General features: G+C 41.9%; 1 protein-coding gene across 4 annotated transcripts in view; it reads right to left on the minus strand.

Moving 5' to 3' along the window:
• nsmfa (NMDA receptor synaptonuclear signaling and neuronal migration factor a) overlaps nt 1-13,324 on the minus strand; it is a 48,890-nt gene extending 35,566 nt beyond the window's left edge. For all 4 annotated transcript variants that reach the window (XM_030435964.1, XM_030435962.1, XM_030435963.1 and 1 more), the window contains exon 1: nt 12,897-13,324. In XM_030435964.1, coding sequence (XP_030291824.1) covers nt 12,897-12,927 — 31 coding nt within the window. In that variant the 5' untranslated portion in view covers nt 12,928-13,324. The remainder of the gene's footprint in view (nt 1-12,896) is intronic.
• Nucleotides 13,325-15,700: the final 2,376 nt, after the last annotated feature.

The raw sequence follows: 15,700 nt of genomic DNA on the forward strand, positions 1-15,700 counted from the left end.
AATGGAGCTGATACTACAAAGCCACATTGTGTTCAGGGAATTTACATACAGTTTTGCGATCAGTCAAGAACACAAAGGCGACATCTATTATTAGAGAGATGAAATTTTAAATCATCCATCTTTGCACACTGCATCTTGGCTTTACTGCCCTCAGGTGTGCACAAACTAGAGGTTAGTGACTTGTTTTGGAATATAACAATGTGAAATTATCAGTATCAGCCATGAGTAGCAAGTAATTGATTGCTTTTCTCCGACTGGAGGAAGAACATGAAGTCACCAAGCTCAAAGAGTGTTGAGGTGGAGATTTCTAGAATAATAGCATCCTTTCTGTCCAGGAGCAATAGGAAAGCGATCATGGTGGACTCAATAGCACTACAGGGGGGCTCTAAAGAAACTGAAAGTCACAAGTAATGGGCAACCATCAATTAGAACATTTAACCAAAATGAAATTGTTGTGAAAATAGTTTACCAAAACCTTCTAAGCTTCTAAGATGAGCAAGATCAGAGCAAACGCAAAAGGATTGCAGGGCCAGTGAAGCAGTGGGGACACAAAGGGCTAACGTTACGCTAGAATTTTACCAATCTATTTGTCAGTTTGAGCTGGATCAGACTCAGGAGGAAGTGTGGTTAATCCAATGCAAGGTCTCGGACCACCAGTCACCATTCAACCCCACTGTAAGCTCTAACTCCCATAGTCTTAGTCTTCAAAGCAGACTGGCTGCCCATGGACATTTTGTTCCTGTAAATTGTGGAAACTGTGCAATAGTTTAAGAACATCCTTCCAAACCTTTTCATAGGGGCATGGTGGAAAAGAAAAGACCAGAGAAAGGTCAGAGCTGGGCTGGCTTTAGCAAAATGACTTTTCACAGGAAGGTTTTAAATAATAAATCACTAATGATCAATTAGTACAGGCAGACTAATGAATCAGTTGTGAGTCAGTATACTTATTGTCTTTTTCAAAACCTAGTGTGAAAAGCAATATGCAAAATTTGTTACCTTTGTATAGATGTGATCCTAGAAAAAAGCCTGATGTGTTTACAAAACTGCCTGTTTTCCTAATGCAGTTAATGTCGGAGGTGACTGCTGACACACACACCCACACACACACTCACACTTTGTGCAGAAGAATCCCCGGTGTAGAGGGGAATCTGTGGGTGTAGCTCTGTCAATTATTAAAGCCTGTCCAACACAGCAGGCGCACACACAAACACACACCCACATACACTCGTTCCCAGTAAGAGCCAGAGTGCAGTGAAAACAGACTCAAACATTTTCTCTGATGCACAGTCTTCCCTTTTCCCTTACACTGAGTTTTTTCATTTTTTATTTTAAACACAGCCCTCTATTCTTGCTTCCCCACCCCTCCCCCTCTCCTCTCTCTCTCCTCCTCCTCTTATCCAAAGCAGGATTTCTCCAGAGACAACTTATGTGAACAAAGCTGCTTTACATCTTTAAAGGAAACGTGACAAAATGACCTTACGTTCACATTAAATACACATCTTGGAAACATTAGTCCTTACCAGTGCAACAGAAAGATGAGACTAAGACGTTATACTTGTACTTGTTTGACCAGAGGAGGTCCTCTAAATGGCACTAGGACTTTATTATTCAAATTACTTCAAACCCATTAAAATCTGCCATATTACCTGACTAGAAAGTAGCCTTTTGTGGGACACTCTGAGATCCTCTACCTATGCTAATTCATAGTGAAGACATACATCAGTAATTAAAGAGCATAATACCTCCTTCCCTACCTATATATATGAAGGCTGCAGTGGAGGATTTTGGGGAGCTTAACCACACCAGTGTTGAGATTGATATGGACTCCCATTAGAAAGACAAAAGAAAATGCAAAATGTACACTGTATAACAGCATTGTATACGATACTGCATGTTATATTTTAGTCCTATGTCGGTGGTTCTCAAAAGCGTTCTTTAAAGCCAAAAAATGATTTTCTTACCTTAACCACAACCAATATCATGCCTCATGCCTAGACCTAACCAACCAAACCAACAAAGGTAACCAATCTGAGGCAAAGTAGGGCAGGTCTTTTTAAGAAAGGATCCATAATCATGCCTCACTGACTGTATATAAAGATGGACAACATGACAGCTCCCCAGAAGTGAACCAGAAAAAACATTTTGTTTGCTCCTTGGTAACCCCTCCCACTTCAAGTTAGCAGATGGTACAGGTATTAGATGCTATTAAAAAAAAGTTGTGAAACGTCATGATTGACAACTGAAACCTGCTCACGATTTAGTCTGGCAGGATGTAATACTTTGGCCACATCACCCGTTTGCTCCCGTGCAAATTCAGGCTCCAAATGATGGAATGAAATAACAGTTATGGTCTGCCTGGGCCTGAAAAAGTCTTGGTGGTCCAACACTCCCCCAATGCGCTCTGAGTCCCCAATCAGGACAGAGTATATACAGTATCTATGTTATGACCTCTAGCTGCACGGCTAACTGAGCTAACTGGCTCACAGCAGCTACAGTAAGAAGCAGTTAGCAGTTACTCTGATAATATGCTGCCTCCGCTTTGTGTGGAGCATGAATTCAGCAGGTGGCTATTTCTTACATATTGCACCCTAAACACAAATTAATCTAAGAATCTGCACCAAGTAAGAACAATAAAACTGTAATAAATGTCTGAAAAGTAGATTTGACACCACAGTACAAAGCCTTAAGATTAGGAGGTGATGCAGTATGTGTACATGCACTTAGTTATGTGCATGTGTGTGAGTGAGTCAGCCTCTAATATACTCAAAGGCAGAATAGACAAAAGAACAGAAAGATTTGATGAAATATTTGTTTGTTTCTGTATGTATGTGTCTGTGGTGATGTAACAAGCAACCAGTCCCATTAAGGACAGTTGTGACAAATGTAGTCTATGCTCTAATCAGCAGGTGTCCCTGTGAAGCTCTGAGACGTTTTAATTTTAACCTTCCTGTTTTATTATTCAACCAGCTGAGGCACTCTGATTAGAATCGGCAAACAATGGTGCAAGAGACTCGCATCATCCATTATACATGAAAGGAAACAGACAGAGAGAAGAACGCATCTCAATCCATCCGTTAAACAAACCCTCTCTGTGTGTTCCTTCTTATAACTGTTATATGTGAGGGGGACACAGGTGCATGAGGTGGCGGGAGAAACTCTCTAAGGTGAAAAATGTTGGAGGAGGAGGCAGAGAAGAAGAGGAAGAGCTTGACAGGCAGAAATGAAATTCGTCCTGCATGCTCTCAGACATGTGACAGGGGTTTGGGGAAAGGAACGAGTTGGGGAGGGGAGTTTCTGGGGAGGAGAGACGGGATCAGAGAAGAGAGGAAGCAGAGTGTACAGAGAAAAATGGGGCATATTAAAAATGAAAGTCGGAGTAAACTTGAGGAAACGGAGGCAGACAGAGAGGGAGCACATTCAGGACAATGAGGGAGAAAGAGATAAAACTGACAACAGACTGTTTCCTCCTTGAGGCAAGTGCGTCTTTGAAAATCAACTCAGTCCTGAAATCCTTCGTGTCATTTAACCTCTTAAGGGTCCTCTACAGGCCCGCTAAGTCGGATGGGTGCGCTGTGAAACACTTGTCCAACAGGAGCGTCCGGGATGGCACAGGTTCAAGTTCAGATCAGATCAGATTAGATTTCCTGACAGCGATGGAGAGCTTGTGGAGACCGGCTGTGTGAGAATGAGAACTTCATAGGTTTACGTTTCTGAGAAGTGTTCCCTCGACAAATACACTGTATAGGCAATATTTCATGAACACTGCAAACCATAAAATATCTTAATGAGGTTCACATTTCATTCTTGACCTTGGATAACACAAGAGACATTCTCATCACAAGCTCCATTTAGTTTCGAGGACCATTTTGATCTTTATATCGTATCACATAAACTTCCTCAGCAGATGGAGTTTGCCCAGCTCTGATGGAATCGTAGATGTCCACATTTCTGTTTTTCTCACCGCTCGCTTCTTCTGGCTCAAGAGCTTAAATTCAAACTTCAAGAACCTCAGGAAACCGCTGTTTCAAAGAGAAAGATCATATCACATAATCTTCATCAGCAGATGGAGTTTGGTCTGTTGCCATGGATTTGTAGGTGTTTCGACTACTGAAAAATCCACTTTACAAGGAAGTAGATTTTTTGAAAGTTTGGAATAAGACTCCAAAATCAACTTTCTTACTAAATGGACCTTTAAAGCTTTAAATTCAGAATTATCGAGTGCTATAATCGTTGCTCCGGAATGGGCACTAAATGGACTTTGGATTAGCATTTCCTTTTTTTTTTTTCCTCAACAGAACTTTTTAGATTTATTTCCAATGTGTAAGAAAGCTGCGTGAACATTAACTTGAGATCTGATGATGGGTCAATGATGTTATGTGACACCATTATATGGTGACACGTTCAGGAGTTATGGTAAACGAGAGCGATGGAATTCTTTGCAAAAATGCCCCAGTTTTTTGTGTTTACTCTATATAATGGTCATAATATCAAAACTGTGTACAAAGGGCTAGTTTTGAATGCAAGAAATGACCAAATTGACATGATCTTTAAGATAGACGTCCATGTTTGCTTTGTTGTTTTTCTCTGATGAAGGATTAATTTTGTGACTAGACAACATCACTGGAGATTGCAATGCATTTCAGCTGCCAACTCAAATGTTGCAGTGTCCTTATTAAAACAACAATTAGAATTTTTTAAATAGCTCCTGCTCTAAACTAACCAAGTCTTCAAATGTATCTGGCACTTTATCTAAAGTCATGCTGGAGGCCTGGCACCATTTCTATCTGCTTTCATGCCTCTATTAGAGACTAAATGAGTGAATAATTTCACATATCTTCTGTGTTGTTGGTAGCTGCTACTCTGAGGAAAACAGAAATGATCTAATTGTCTTTGCGACAATGGTGCCAACAATAATACCACTAGGAAACGCAAGGGACCTGTTTTTGGGTTGTCTGTTTCCACTTTAAATGACTAAATACTTTGTGAGCGCCCTCAAAATGACACGTAGAAGCATTTTCTAATCTGACACCCTTATTTGTCAGACCACATTTGTATGCAGAAAGGAATCTGATTCATGATGTGACGAAGCAAAGCAAAGAGCATGGTTTGGATTAAAGTAAACATCTTTGGGTTTGGGTTAAAATAACCACTCGTATACACCACAAGTTTGAGGAGTTTTGTCATGGTTAAAATCAGTCAGCAATCATGGTTGTGGTATAAAGAAATCAATGTTGATGGTCAGTGGTCCCCTGTGTTAAAGTCCAATTTGTACGATCAACCAATCAATCTTTATTTTTATAGCACCAATCCAAGATAACTTATTAGATAACAGTATTTTGTGCAAGCACTTGGCAACAGTGGCAAGAAAAACTGCCCCTTAACTGGCAGAAACCTCGAGCAGAACCAGACTCAATGGTGGGCGGCCAAAATAGTTGATTGTTGAGTCTCATTCCCAACTCATCTGTATTGAGACTCAATCAACTAGTATCTTACAAATTGAACCTTTTATATTCTGATGTAGCTGTCCCATGACATTTTGTGGACCCTCCGACCCCGCCCACAGACTTTTATGCTCAATAAATCACCTGACGGACAACAGTCATTATTACCATGGAGTATTGAGGCAATGCCTTTTTTTGACAAAATGACAGATACTGTATTGAGAGGACAGTCTACAACTACAATGTCAAGCAACAAGGATGTTTTGTGATCCAATATTTTGGACAAAGATAGCTGTAAGTCTGTTATGTAAACTACTGCGGGTACAACGTGAAACTTGAATCTCCTCGCCTTTTGCCTGGTTGTCTGTTCTGTTCTGAGTGAATATGATATAATATATTTCGCCTTTGTCTGGGTCTACAGTTCAGCAGATACTCCAGTGTACTTTTCACAAGCTGAATGAGTCAGAAACAATTACCCACACTCCACTCCTTGTTGAACACATTCTGCCACAAGATCCACTAACCACTTTGCAGACACGTACCTCAACAACGTGAAATACCTCAGCACTGCAACTCTTTTAATAGTCTCCGACAGATGGACAGATGGGAAACATTACAAATCTGTAAACATGACCTGCCCTTTTTCTTCAGTGTCTTCAAGTTTGTTCTCACTAATCTTTCCAGATTTTAAAGCAATATTCATTTCTTATTTCAATGTTGCTTTATCACCTTTTTGTTTGACCTTTTTCTTCCACTGTCCTGTTTTTCACGATGCTTATACGCCTACGTTTTCAGTGCTTTTTTCCCTGGTTGGGTTTATTCTGACAGGTGTAAAAAGCCCACCCACATTTGGATATTTTTCTTGCAAGAAAATAATCACTTTCTATAAAATCAGGGTCCCTCTGCCAAGTGGAGATTTGTAAGCAATGTGTAGATTGTAGGTAAAGGTCAATGCAATTAGGTGTAAAATGTAGCAATGCTTTATATAAGATAATCAGAAATTTAGATAATTTGGAACAAAGAAATGTCTTATCCCTTTTATAACACATATAGGGATGAACGCTTCTGCTTTTTACACTGTTAAGTCTGATTCTTGTTTATTTTCTTCAATTTCCCCCATGAACATGACAATTTAATATTCACAAACTGAGCATTTTGCTTTTATTCTGTTCTTTTTTCCACTTATTTTGTCCAATTCTGTTTAACAAAACACTGTTCTACCCTTGCATCTTGAAAAGGAAAGTATAGTAAAACATTATTAGAATTTGAAAATGGCTGAGAAAGCAATCTATACAAGAAAGGAAGAAAAAATCAATAATCATTAATTAAAACAATTTGGTTCTTATTAAGTTTAAGATGTAATTTTGTCCAACAAATTATCTTGAATGGACCCTGAAGGTTACTCTGAGATTAAAACGATGTCATATGGGTATTTTCACATATAAAGGCATGTTATACTGTAATGTACATTTTTTCATTCCAATATTGACCCCAATCTAATCATCTCGTACCTTTTCCCTATGGATTCTGATGCTGTTTAACACTGTGACAATATATCTTAAGAGGACAAGCGGCTCATGGCTGAAAACAGGTCATTGCTCCCCTAGCAGCGTTCCCATTGGTCTGAATATCATCAGAGCTGATGTCTCCCTGGGCATCTCTCCACTGTAAACAATGGGCTGCCAAGCAAAGAGATTCCTCACTCTTAATGCGCCTTAATCGAATCCACCTCTCAGATGCTCTAATTGAATTGGGCCTCCTACAAACACACACACACACACACGAAGGAGCATACACACACACACGAATGCACCACTGGGGTGATGAGAACCTGTTGAGAGGCTTGTTGCATGTGCTGAGAGCCGAAGGGACTTGGGAACGTTAATTGCTGTCTTGAAACTGTGGTGCATCATGGGACATGTGGGAATGAAGCACCTGATCGGGACGCTGATTAAAATGTCAATGAGTCACCGCAGCTACCACAACCACACACAGCGCTGTGTGATGTAACTTATTCACACAAACTAACACACAGCACTCTCCTCTTTCAGTGTGGTAGACTTCACATATATTATTCATAATTAATATACATTTTTAAAGATCCATAATAGGTGTCTTGCTGTGATTACTTTTTGACTTAACATAAAATCGCAAGTGCTACCAATAATATCAACAGTGGCTCCGCCCTATTCAAATGTCCCTGTAAGTCACAATACCAGGACCCTGAATCTCAAGCAGCTAAATGGAATTCAGCCATTTACACCTCGACTGTCAAAATTACTTATGTGGAAAAATTCTCATTGTAAAAACTAAAATAGAAGATTGTGAGATGGAGAAGAAATAAATTATATTAAAAAAAAAAGTATTCTCATTAAAAGAAAAATGAAAAAAAATGTAGATATTGTGCAAAGAAATAAAAAACTTTGCTTGACAGTCCATTCTTGTCTTTGTGAACTGACAAAACAATCTCCACACAAGGTCAAGCTACTGACTTCTTCTGCAGCTTTTGACCTTATCACATGGTTTTCATCTGCAAACTAACGGGACAGTTCAACCCAAAATTAAAAAATACATATGTTTTAATGTTTACATTACTTTAATTTGTAATGCTATTAATCCATCCAGATTATTTTTGTGTGAGTTGCCGAAATTTTGGAGGTAGAGATGCCTGCTTTCTCTCGATTCTGAAGGAACAAGATGGTACTCTGCTTGATGTGCTCAAAGCGCCAAAAAATACATAAAAAGCAAATTCAACAGAAATCAGAAATCCAGAAATCATGACCTTGTTGCTAAAGATAATCAGTGGGCGTTGTTGTGAGAAGTTTCATGTTGGAGCTATTTATTCTGTATATCAAACTACACCCGCCGACAGAATCACCATACAGAAGGATAATGGATGAGCGGCTAGCTTACTAAGCTAAGAAAGCTAGCTAAAGTTAAAGTTCAGGCAAAGGGCACTGTTTACAACCTTGCTCTGTCATGAGCATGAGCCTCTCGTCCAGGAGCATGCTCCTTCTTGCGTGGTGATAGGTTAGAGAGTAGAGTTTGGGATTGTTTTTTCAAAGAATAAACAAAAAAAACAAAAGAATCCTGGCAAATATTCATGGTAGCAGTCAGACAAACTTAACACTGCCGGAGCCCTAATCATTCCTCACACTGTAATCAATCAAATCTGCCTCATTCAGCATATTTATTGCAGAGAATTATACCGTCTGATTGGATAAAGGGGGAGGAAAAGAGATGAGGATGAAGCTAGATGTGATAGAAATATGCTTTACTCAAATGTAAACTGGCCGTACTAAAAAAAACAAAAAAAACAAAGTAAATATGAAAGAGCAAGATTTTAGCAAAGAATGACCAGTATCTCAAAAAACGGTCTCCGTCTGCTGAGCTCGAGTGAATCTGAATAACTGTTGTATCAAAAAAGAGTTACGTAACAGCCCTCGACCCGATGAATAGTCACTGCGAGCACACAGCAAAGACAGACGAACCTGTCGACTGTCCCGAGCACACTGAGACACATAACTAACATTACATTTGCATCCCTCTCTGCAAAAAACAAATCCTTTCATCTCTCATAATGTCTTCACACACCCACAGCTCTGCGAGGGTTGTCCGATGCCCTTCAGCCGAACCACAGCCCAGCCCTCCTCTCTCTTGGCTGATAGAAGATCAAAGCGTTTGCTTTTTCACTCAATGTCGCAGAATGCTGGTGCTTGAATTGGAGGTAATCTCTCCTCTCCCCTTTTTTTCCCCCCCCCTGCTCATTCTCAGTCTCTCGCTACTTCTCACGAGCTGCTGGAGGGGAGAGTGTGACCTGTTTCATAACTAGCAATCCATAAACATGCATAAGATGAGACCGGCACTGACGAACGACCGGGTACAAGGAGCTGGTTTCTCTTATGGATCATTTGCATGTATTCCTATCAGTGTGGTCACTCACACTTGTTTGGTGTCCTGCAACAGGTCCTCATACCTCAATGATGAAACGAGTCATGCATCGGAGCTTAACAAATGGCTTCTGAGCGTTTTTCTGATTTGGCACACTCATTCGGCAGGGCAAAGATGTACCAGGGGTGATTTCAATTCATGCTAGCAGCCTGGCTGTCGGGACTGTAAAGGCTGTCTGCCTAACAAATCATTTAGGCAAAAATATCTCAACAAAGATCGGATGCATTCCTATCAATTTTGGACAGACATTCATGGTCACCAGAGGATTGATCAGTCAGACTTCGGTGATCCTCTGATTAACCTCAACTGCCTCCAGATGGTGGACATTTGTGTTTTTTCTTGGCATGTCTTGACAGCTATTGGCATGAAACTTGGTAAAGATATCCCCAGAGGACAAATCCTTATGACTTTGATGATCCCCTGACCTTAGCGTAAATGCCACTGGCAACAGGAAAAAAGATTTATGGAATGGTTAAATCTCGGTAAAGTAGAACCTCTTCTTTTGAAGTTGTAGGGATAGATGACCTTTACGGTTAAGTATGGAGAAACAACTACTAGGAAAGAGGATGCAAACTTTGGTCTCCTATATCAAAACTTTTTATACCCAGTTCGACAAATAACTAGACTACAAAAAGGTACAATCATCGTGTCAAGTCTGGATATGTACAGACTGAAATCTGCTGGGAAAGCAATTACACAGAGCCCCAGCATCATCAAACAGGTTGAGGTGAAATATTGTTGTATAATACATTGCCTTGAAGGCAATGCAGTTGCTAATTCATCGAAACCAAAGCAAAAAGTCTGTGGACATCAGCTGCAGTTGTTTCAATCAGTGTTCGGGATGTTTGATAGACATGGTACCATAGATGGATGGATGGATGGATGGATGGATGGATGGATGGATGGATGGATGGATAGAGACCTTGGCCTCCACACCGTCTTCACAGTGTGCAGTGCGGTGGCTGGTTGTCAGATTCACTGCTCTTTCAAATTACTGAAGTGTAACAAACTCAGTCTACCATGACCTCCACAAACAGGTCGGCTGATTCAATAAATGTTTCATATGCTTCGGTCAGACTAACGTTTGAGATTTACACCTGCAGTTTCTTTAATGTGCAACTTTATGATTAAGATTTGGGTTTAGAGTTAGGGTTATGATTATGATTTGGTTTAAATGGATTCCTGCTGATAGTAAGATTACAGACAGTTATGGTTAGGAATGTCAAGCTAATAGTTTTGGAAAGGAACCAGTGAGGAAGGAAATGAGTGGGTGGTCTTCATATTCTAGAAGACTGTGTGCCTGTATGTATGTTTATTGGGATAGTTTTAAGAAATTGTGGATTGTGATAATGTGATGTAAAAGCCGAGGTGACACTATCATGTCTCGCTCCAGATGAGGAACTGATGAGTCAAAATTCAGCTCTGACCACAATCTGGTCAAATCAAAACACCTGGAGCCTAGTCTCCAAATATTATAAGAAGAAATGAGCTGTCTGGGCCTTGTAGCAACAAAAAACAGAGGCGAGCAGCAAAGATTACTAAGCAGATGATTCCAGATGCTTCCAGATGTTTCACTGAAGAACCGACTGCATTCCGCTGTTGCCAGAGTGTATCCTTGCAGGACACATGACACAAGATCAGCCAATAATGTTCTGATTGTTTAATTGCACAAAATGGATCAGACGTGCTTCAGAGATTAAATCATTTTTACGTAAATGGCTGTTTTGGGGAAGAGTCACAGCAGCCTGAATGGTCCCTGCAGATCTTCAGAGTTAGAGCTGCCTGCACTTCAGACGGAATGAAGAAGAGAAGTAAACAAATGAAGATTAACTGTGGAGAGCCGTGTGTGCCCGGGTGTTTGCATGTAGATATGTTAGTGTGTGTTTGGTTGAGAGTCGAGGGGAAAGCACTTTTGACTGTCTGTTCTTCATTCATGGGGTCGCGTGCGGGTCAAAGGCGGATCAGTATTGGATGTGATTCAGCTCTTTCGCGCTGCGAATGCAACAATTAAACTCTGTGCTTCCTGAGAGACGAATAAGAATAAATAACTTAATATTTGCATGCATTTGAGTGTGTGTGTAGGAGGAGATCATCCTCAATCGTTAGTGGTTGTGTCAGAGGTGTAATAGTATTTCAAGAGCTCCATTGAGAACATGAAGAAGACACAAAAAAAGACTGTCGGCCTTGAGATGGACTCTCTCACACACGCACAAACACACATTCTTACAGTGATCTACCTGCCTTGTAGTCATTAGGTATGAGCATCACATCCCCATCTTCCTGTTCAAGGTGGCACATAGAAATGCATGCACAAGAAGGCTCCCCGGGCTTTGTAATGTAAGGAAGGCACCGAGAGAATGACGTAATAGCACATCAGCCCACATCTGTGGATGCTGTCAAGGTCATTCATTGACTGAGTTGGAATCACACACGGGGGGCCTGCGACGAGGTCCCCACCGAAGCAGCACAGGAGAGCTGAATTTAGTATTCTGGTCTCAGTGGAGCTCGCAGCCCGCGGACCGCGCTTCATGCGCAGACACATGAACACAGCTGAACACACGTGCTTTTCTAAGGAGCTGCAGCTCAGCCTCAGACAGGCGGGACGGAGATCACTCCTCTGCCTGCATGCGTGCTGCTCAAACAGCTATAATTCTTCATGCACCGCACATACACTTAAGAGCGGGTCGTTAACAGCTTTTAACGGGCTGGACTCGTGCCAAACAGTCTGAGTCCCACACCTCTCCAACAGGCTGCAGAAATGAATGAAGGCTTACCAGCGCCGCTGTCCTCTGTGATAACTGACCGAGATTAGTTGATCACTACTAACGACCGGATCGATCGCAGTGATGGACTCATTGACAGCGGGATCGTTTCCTCGCCAGGGTGTGAATTAAGGCATGCCGTGCCGCGCCGCGCCGTGCGCTCGGGTCGATGCGGCCAGACATTTTTTCTTGTTTAAATTACCATAAAATCAGATGGCGGGCTGTTAATGCAGCAGGTGATGGTTCTATTTTAGGTGTTTGCCAAACTGAAAGAGAATGAATGTGAGTCACGGCAGCCCTCGCTTTGCCCCTGCATGACTTTCATTACACAATGATGCTCCATTCAAAACGTTTAGTCAAAATTGCGACGCGCCAGAGGCGAGATAAAAACACATCGTGCGGGAAATACAGGTCAACATTCCCGTTTTAGGTAGGCTATATTTTATCCTTCAGGACTGGCTTAAGTTGAATATAGGTACACGTTTGCTCAGCCTGTCGCCCCGGGCTAAACGGGACATCCAGCAGACGTGTGAAAAGCGCAAAGAGCCTCTCTGCGCATTAGACAGAAAGGCTGAGCTGTCCCCGGGACACCCAAACACACTGCCGTCACGCACGATAACTCCGCTCGGGTCACACCTGGAGGCTCCTAATACCTGCCGAATCTCCCTGGGTCTGCTGCACTGGACCAAAAAAAAAAGACGGGTTCCGAAGGGCGGAGAGAATGAATCCGGGTGTCACTCACCTAACTTTTGCTGCCACAGAAGATATCGCATCGTTTCTTAAATTCTTCCTTTTGGACACGGCAGTTCCCATGCTGACATGGAAACGACGCAGGCGGGAAAACAGTTCATTCCAAAGAGAGGTCGGACGGAGGAATGCGACAATGAAAACTATACAAAAAGAAAAAAACGCAACATGAACAACAACAACAACAACAAAAAAGTTGAAGGGAAATCCGGGAGCAGATATGTCGCGCAGTCGTCTGCAGAGGAAAAGATGCCCAGATGAAAAAAAAGAAACAGGGACGTCAGGCTCTCTCTCCCCCCTCTCTCTCCCTCTCTCTCTCTCTCTCTCTCTCTCTCTCTCTCTCCGGATATGAGCACGTACGTGAGGGAGCTGCACAGCTGTCAGTGTGTGGCTGAAAATACACAGACCTCTCTCTCTCATTGATCTGAAAATGTAATGGGAGGCTGGGAAGGGGTGGTGATATCATCATCATCATCATCATCATCATCATCATCATCATCACAAAGGGGGAGGTGCTGGGTGAAGGGACGCTGGTGCCATCCATGCAGGAACCCTCTCTGCCTCTCATCTCATCCATTTGTTGGATTATTGTCTGTTCATTTGGGCTTTATGCAATCGGTCATTTTGGTTGAAATGCTGCACACACACAAACACACACACACACACACACGTGGAATCGGAGAGGCTCTCGTCCACAGCCAAGGACAGAGGGGAGCAGTGAGGTTGAGGCGCTGCAGCAGTGCTCTGTCTGTGAGCATCACTCCAAACAGCAGCATGATAACAGTGCGCTCCAGACCGGGATGTTTCCTCCGGCTGTTGAATGGTCTTTGAATGGCAGGACCATCGGTGTTATCAGTATTCAAAGGAGCGTTGGGAGAGTGACGGATCATAAAGGGCAGCTTCCCACATCTGTGCAGCAGAATTAGCGCCCCTGTGAGAGGTTCCTCCCTTCAGTACTCACATTTTGTGTTGTCTTTATGCAATTGTGGTTGCAAGAGACACAGTGGCTTGATACACCAGACAGCTGATGGTGCATATGATTTATGAAGTAGTGGGAAAAGAATAATCGCACACTTAAAGATATGGTATGTAACGTTTCCACATTAAGATGTCTAAAATAGACTAGACGTTTCATCTATGTTTCATTGCGTCGTGTGCTTACATTGTTCAAACCCAGATAAAGTGTGTCATTTCACTCCGGTAACTGCGCATTTACTTCGGTCACCTGTCACTTATAACTTATGGGGACTCCTCAGATGATGTGTCAGAGAAAGAAGGAAGGAAGAGAAAGAGGACGTGACTAAATGCAGCATTGAAAAAGCTTTAAAACATTCTCTCAGCTGTAGACAGTTGTGCTGCAGTCAGGTTGGACGGATTTTTATTGACAGCGGTGGCTGTTTAACAATAAAGGCATGAACTCCGGTGATCTCACACTACTTCACACCATCATCAAACTATGTCTTTTGTTTTAAGACCCTCCATCAAGTCACACATTGTGCGTTAATTTCAAAAAGGCATACAGAAATACTTAATCATAGCAACTACAAGTAATTACTTTTATTCTAGAACTGTATCCCGGTGCATTTTGTCACTGTGATGTTTCATCTCTGTGAGAGTTTCTAATCAGTCATTTGAAACCTAGTGGTCGGGACAGGAAGTCACAAGATAAATCGGGGAATATATTCATATTTTCTGACTCCTCTATCAAGGTATTAAAGGGCAAAATTAAAAGGTGGACCCAAATGCAGAAACAAGGAGGCAAGGTAGGGGAGAACAAAAGGCGAGCTTTATTTAACAGAGCTGAATGCAACAAACTAAGGGAACAAACAAAAATCAATCAAGGGACCAAAAGTCAAAGTAGCAAATAAAACAGTTAAACAAAGGGCAAACAAAAAGTCAAAGTTCACATCAAACATTGAAAAAACAGAAATCAAAATCCCAAAACATACCGCAGAGGAACAGGAGACATGCGAGGAAACACAGGAACTTCAGAGGAAACATCGCACACACAACACTGACAACGAACTGACAAAGAGTACATGGGAAACCAAGGCTTAAAGGGATATTCTGGTGTAAATTTAATCCATGGTCTAAATCACTGTGAAACTGTGTTAGACTCCCTCTCGAGAGATCAAGTTAGCAGACCGCTAATTTACGGAGTTTTATCAACCTCAGAAATGACCGCACGACAACAATACATTGCAGTAAAAGGGTCCAAATATAAACCGCCACCAAAAAGCCACGAATAATGTTCAGAACAGCACCAAACTTCAGCAACAGTACAAATAGGGTCTCAGCACATAGTCCGGGGCATCTAACCTCCGCTAGCTTAGCTGGATTTCTACTGAAAAGCTGACAAAATTTACCACTCTTCTGCAGCAGCTTCCTGTTGACAGGAGGCCCCAAGAGTCGATTACCGAATGCAGTAGAGTTCCGCGGCTCATGGATGAAAATGTATGATTATGACTCCATGGAAAAGCAATCAAATTCATATGTGTCTTACCTGCCAGTTTATAACAGTTATTATCGAGAGCGGACAGGGAAAAGAACGGAATTGAGCATTTCTAATCGCACTCGGTAATCGTCGCGTCGGGACTTCCCCGACCCGGATGCTGATGGAGGAGAGTTGAACTCTGTTTTTAGCCTCCCAGTAGCTTCCCTAGCTAAGCTAGCGGAGGTTAGATGCCCCGGACTATGTGCTGAGACCCTATTTGTACTGTTTCTGAAGTTTGGTGTTGTTCTGAGCATTATTTATGGCTTTTTGGTGGCGGTTTATATTTGGATCCATTTACTGCAGTG

Source organism: Sparus aurata, chromosome 12 (assembly GCF_900880675.1).
Source record: "Sparus aurata chromosome 12, fSpaAur1.1, whole genome shotgun sequence".
Lineage (NCBI taxonomy): Eukaryota > Metazoa > Chordata > Actinopteri > Spariformes > Sparidae > Sparus > Sparus aurata.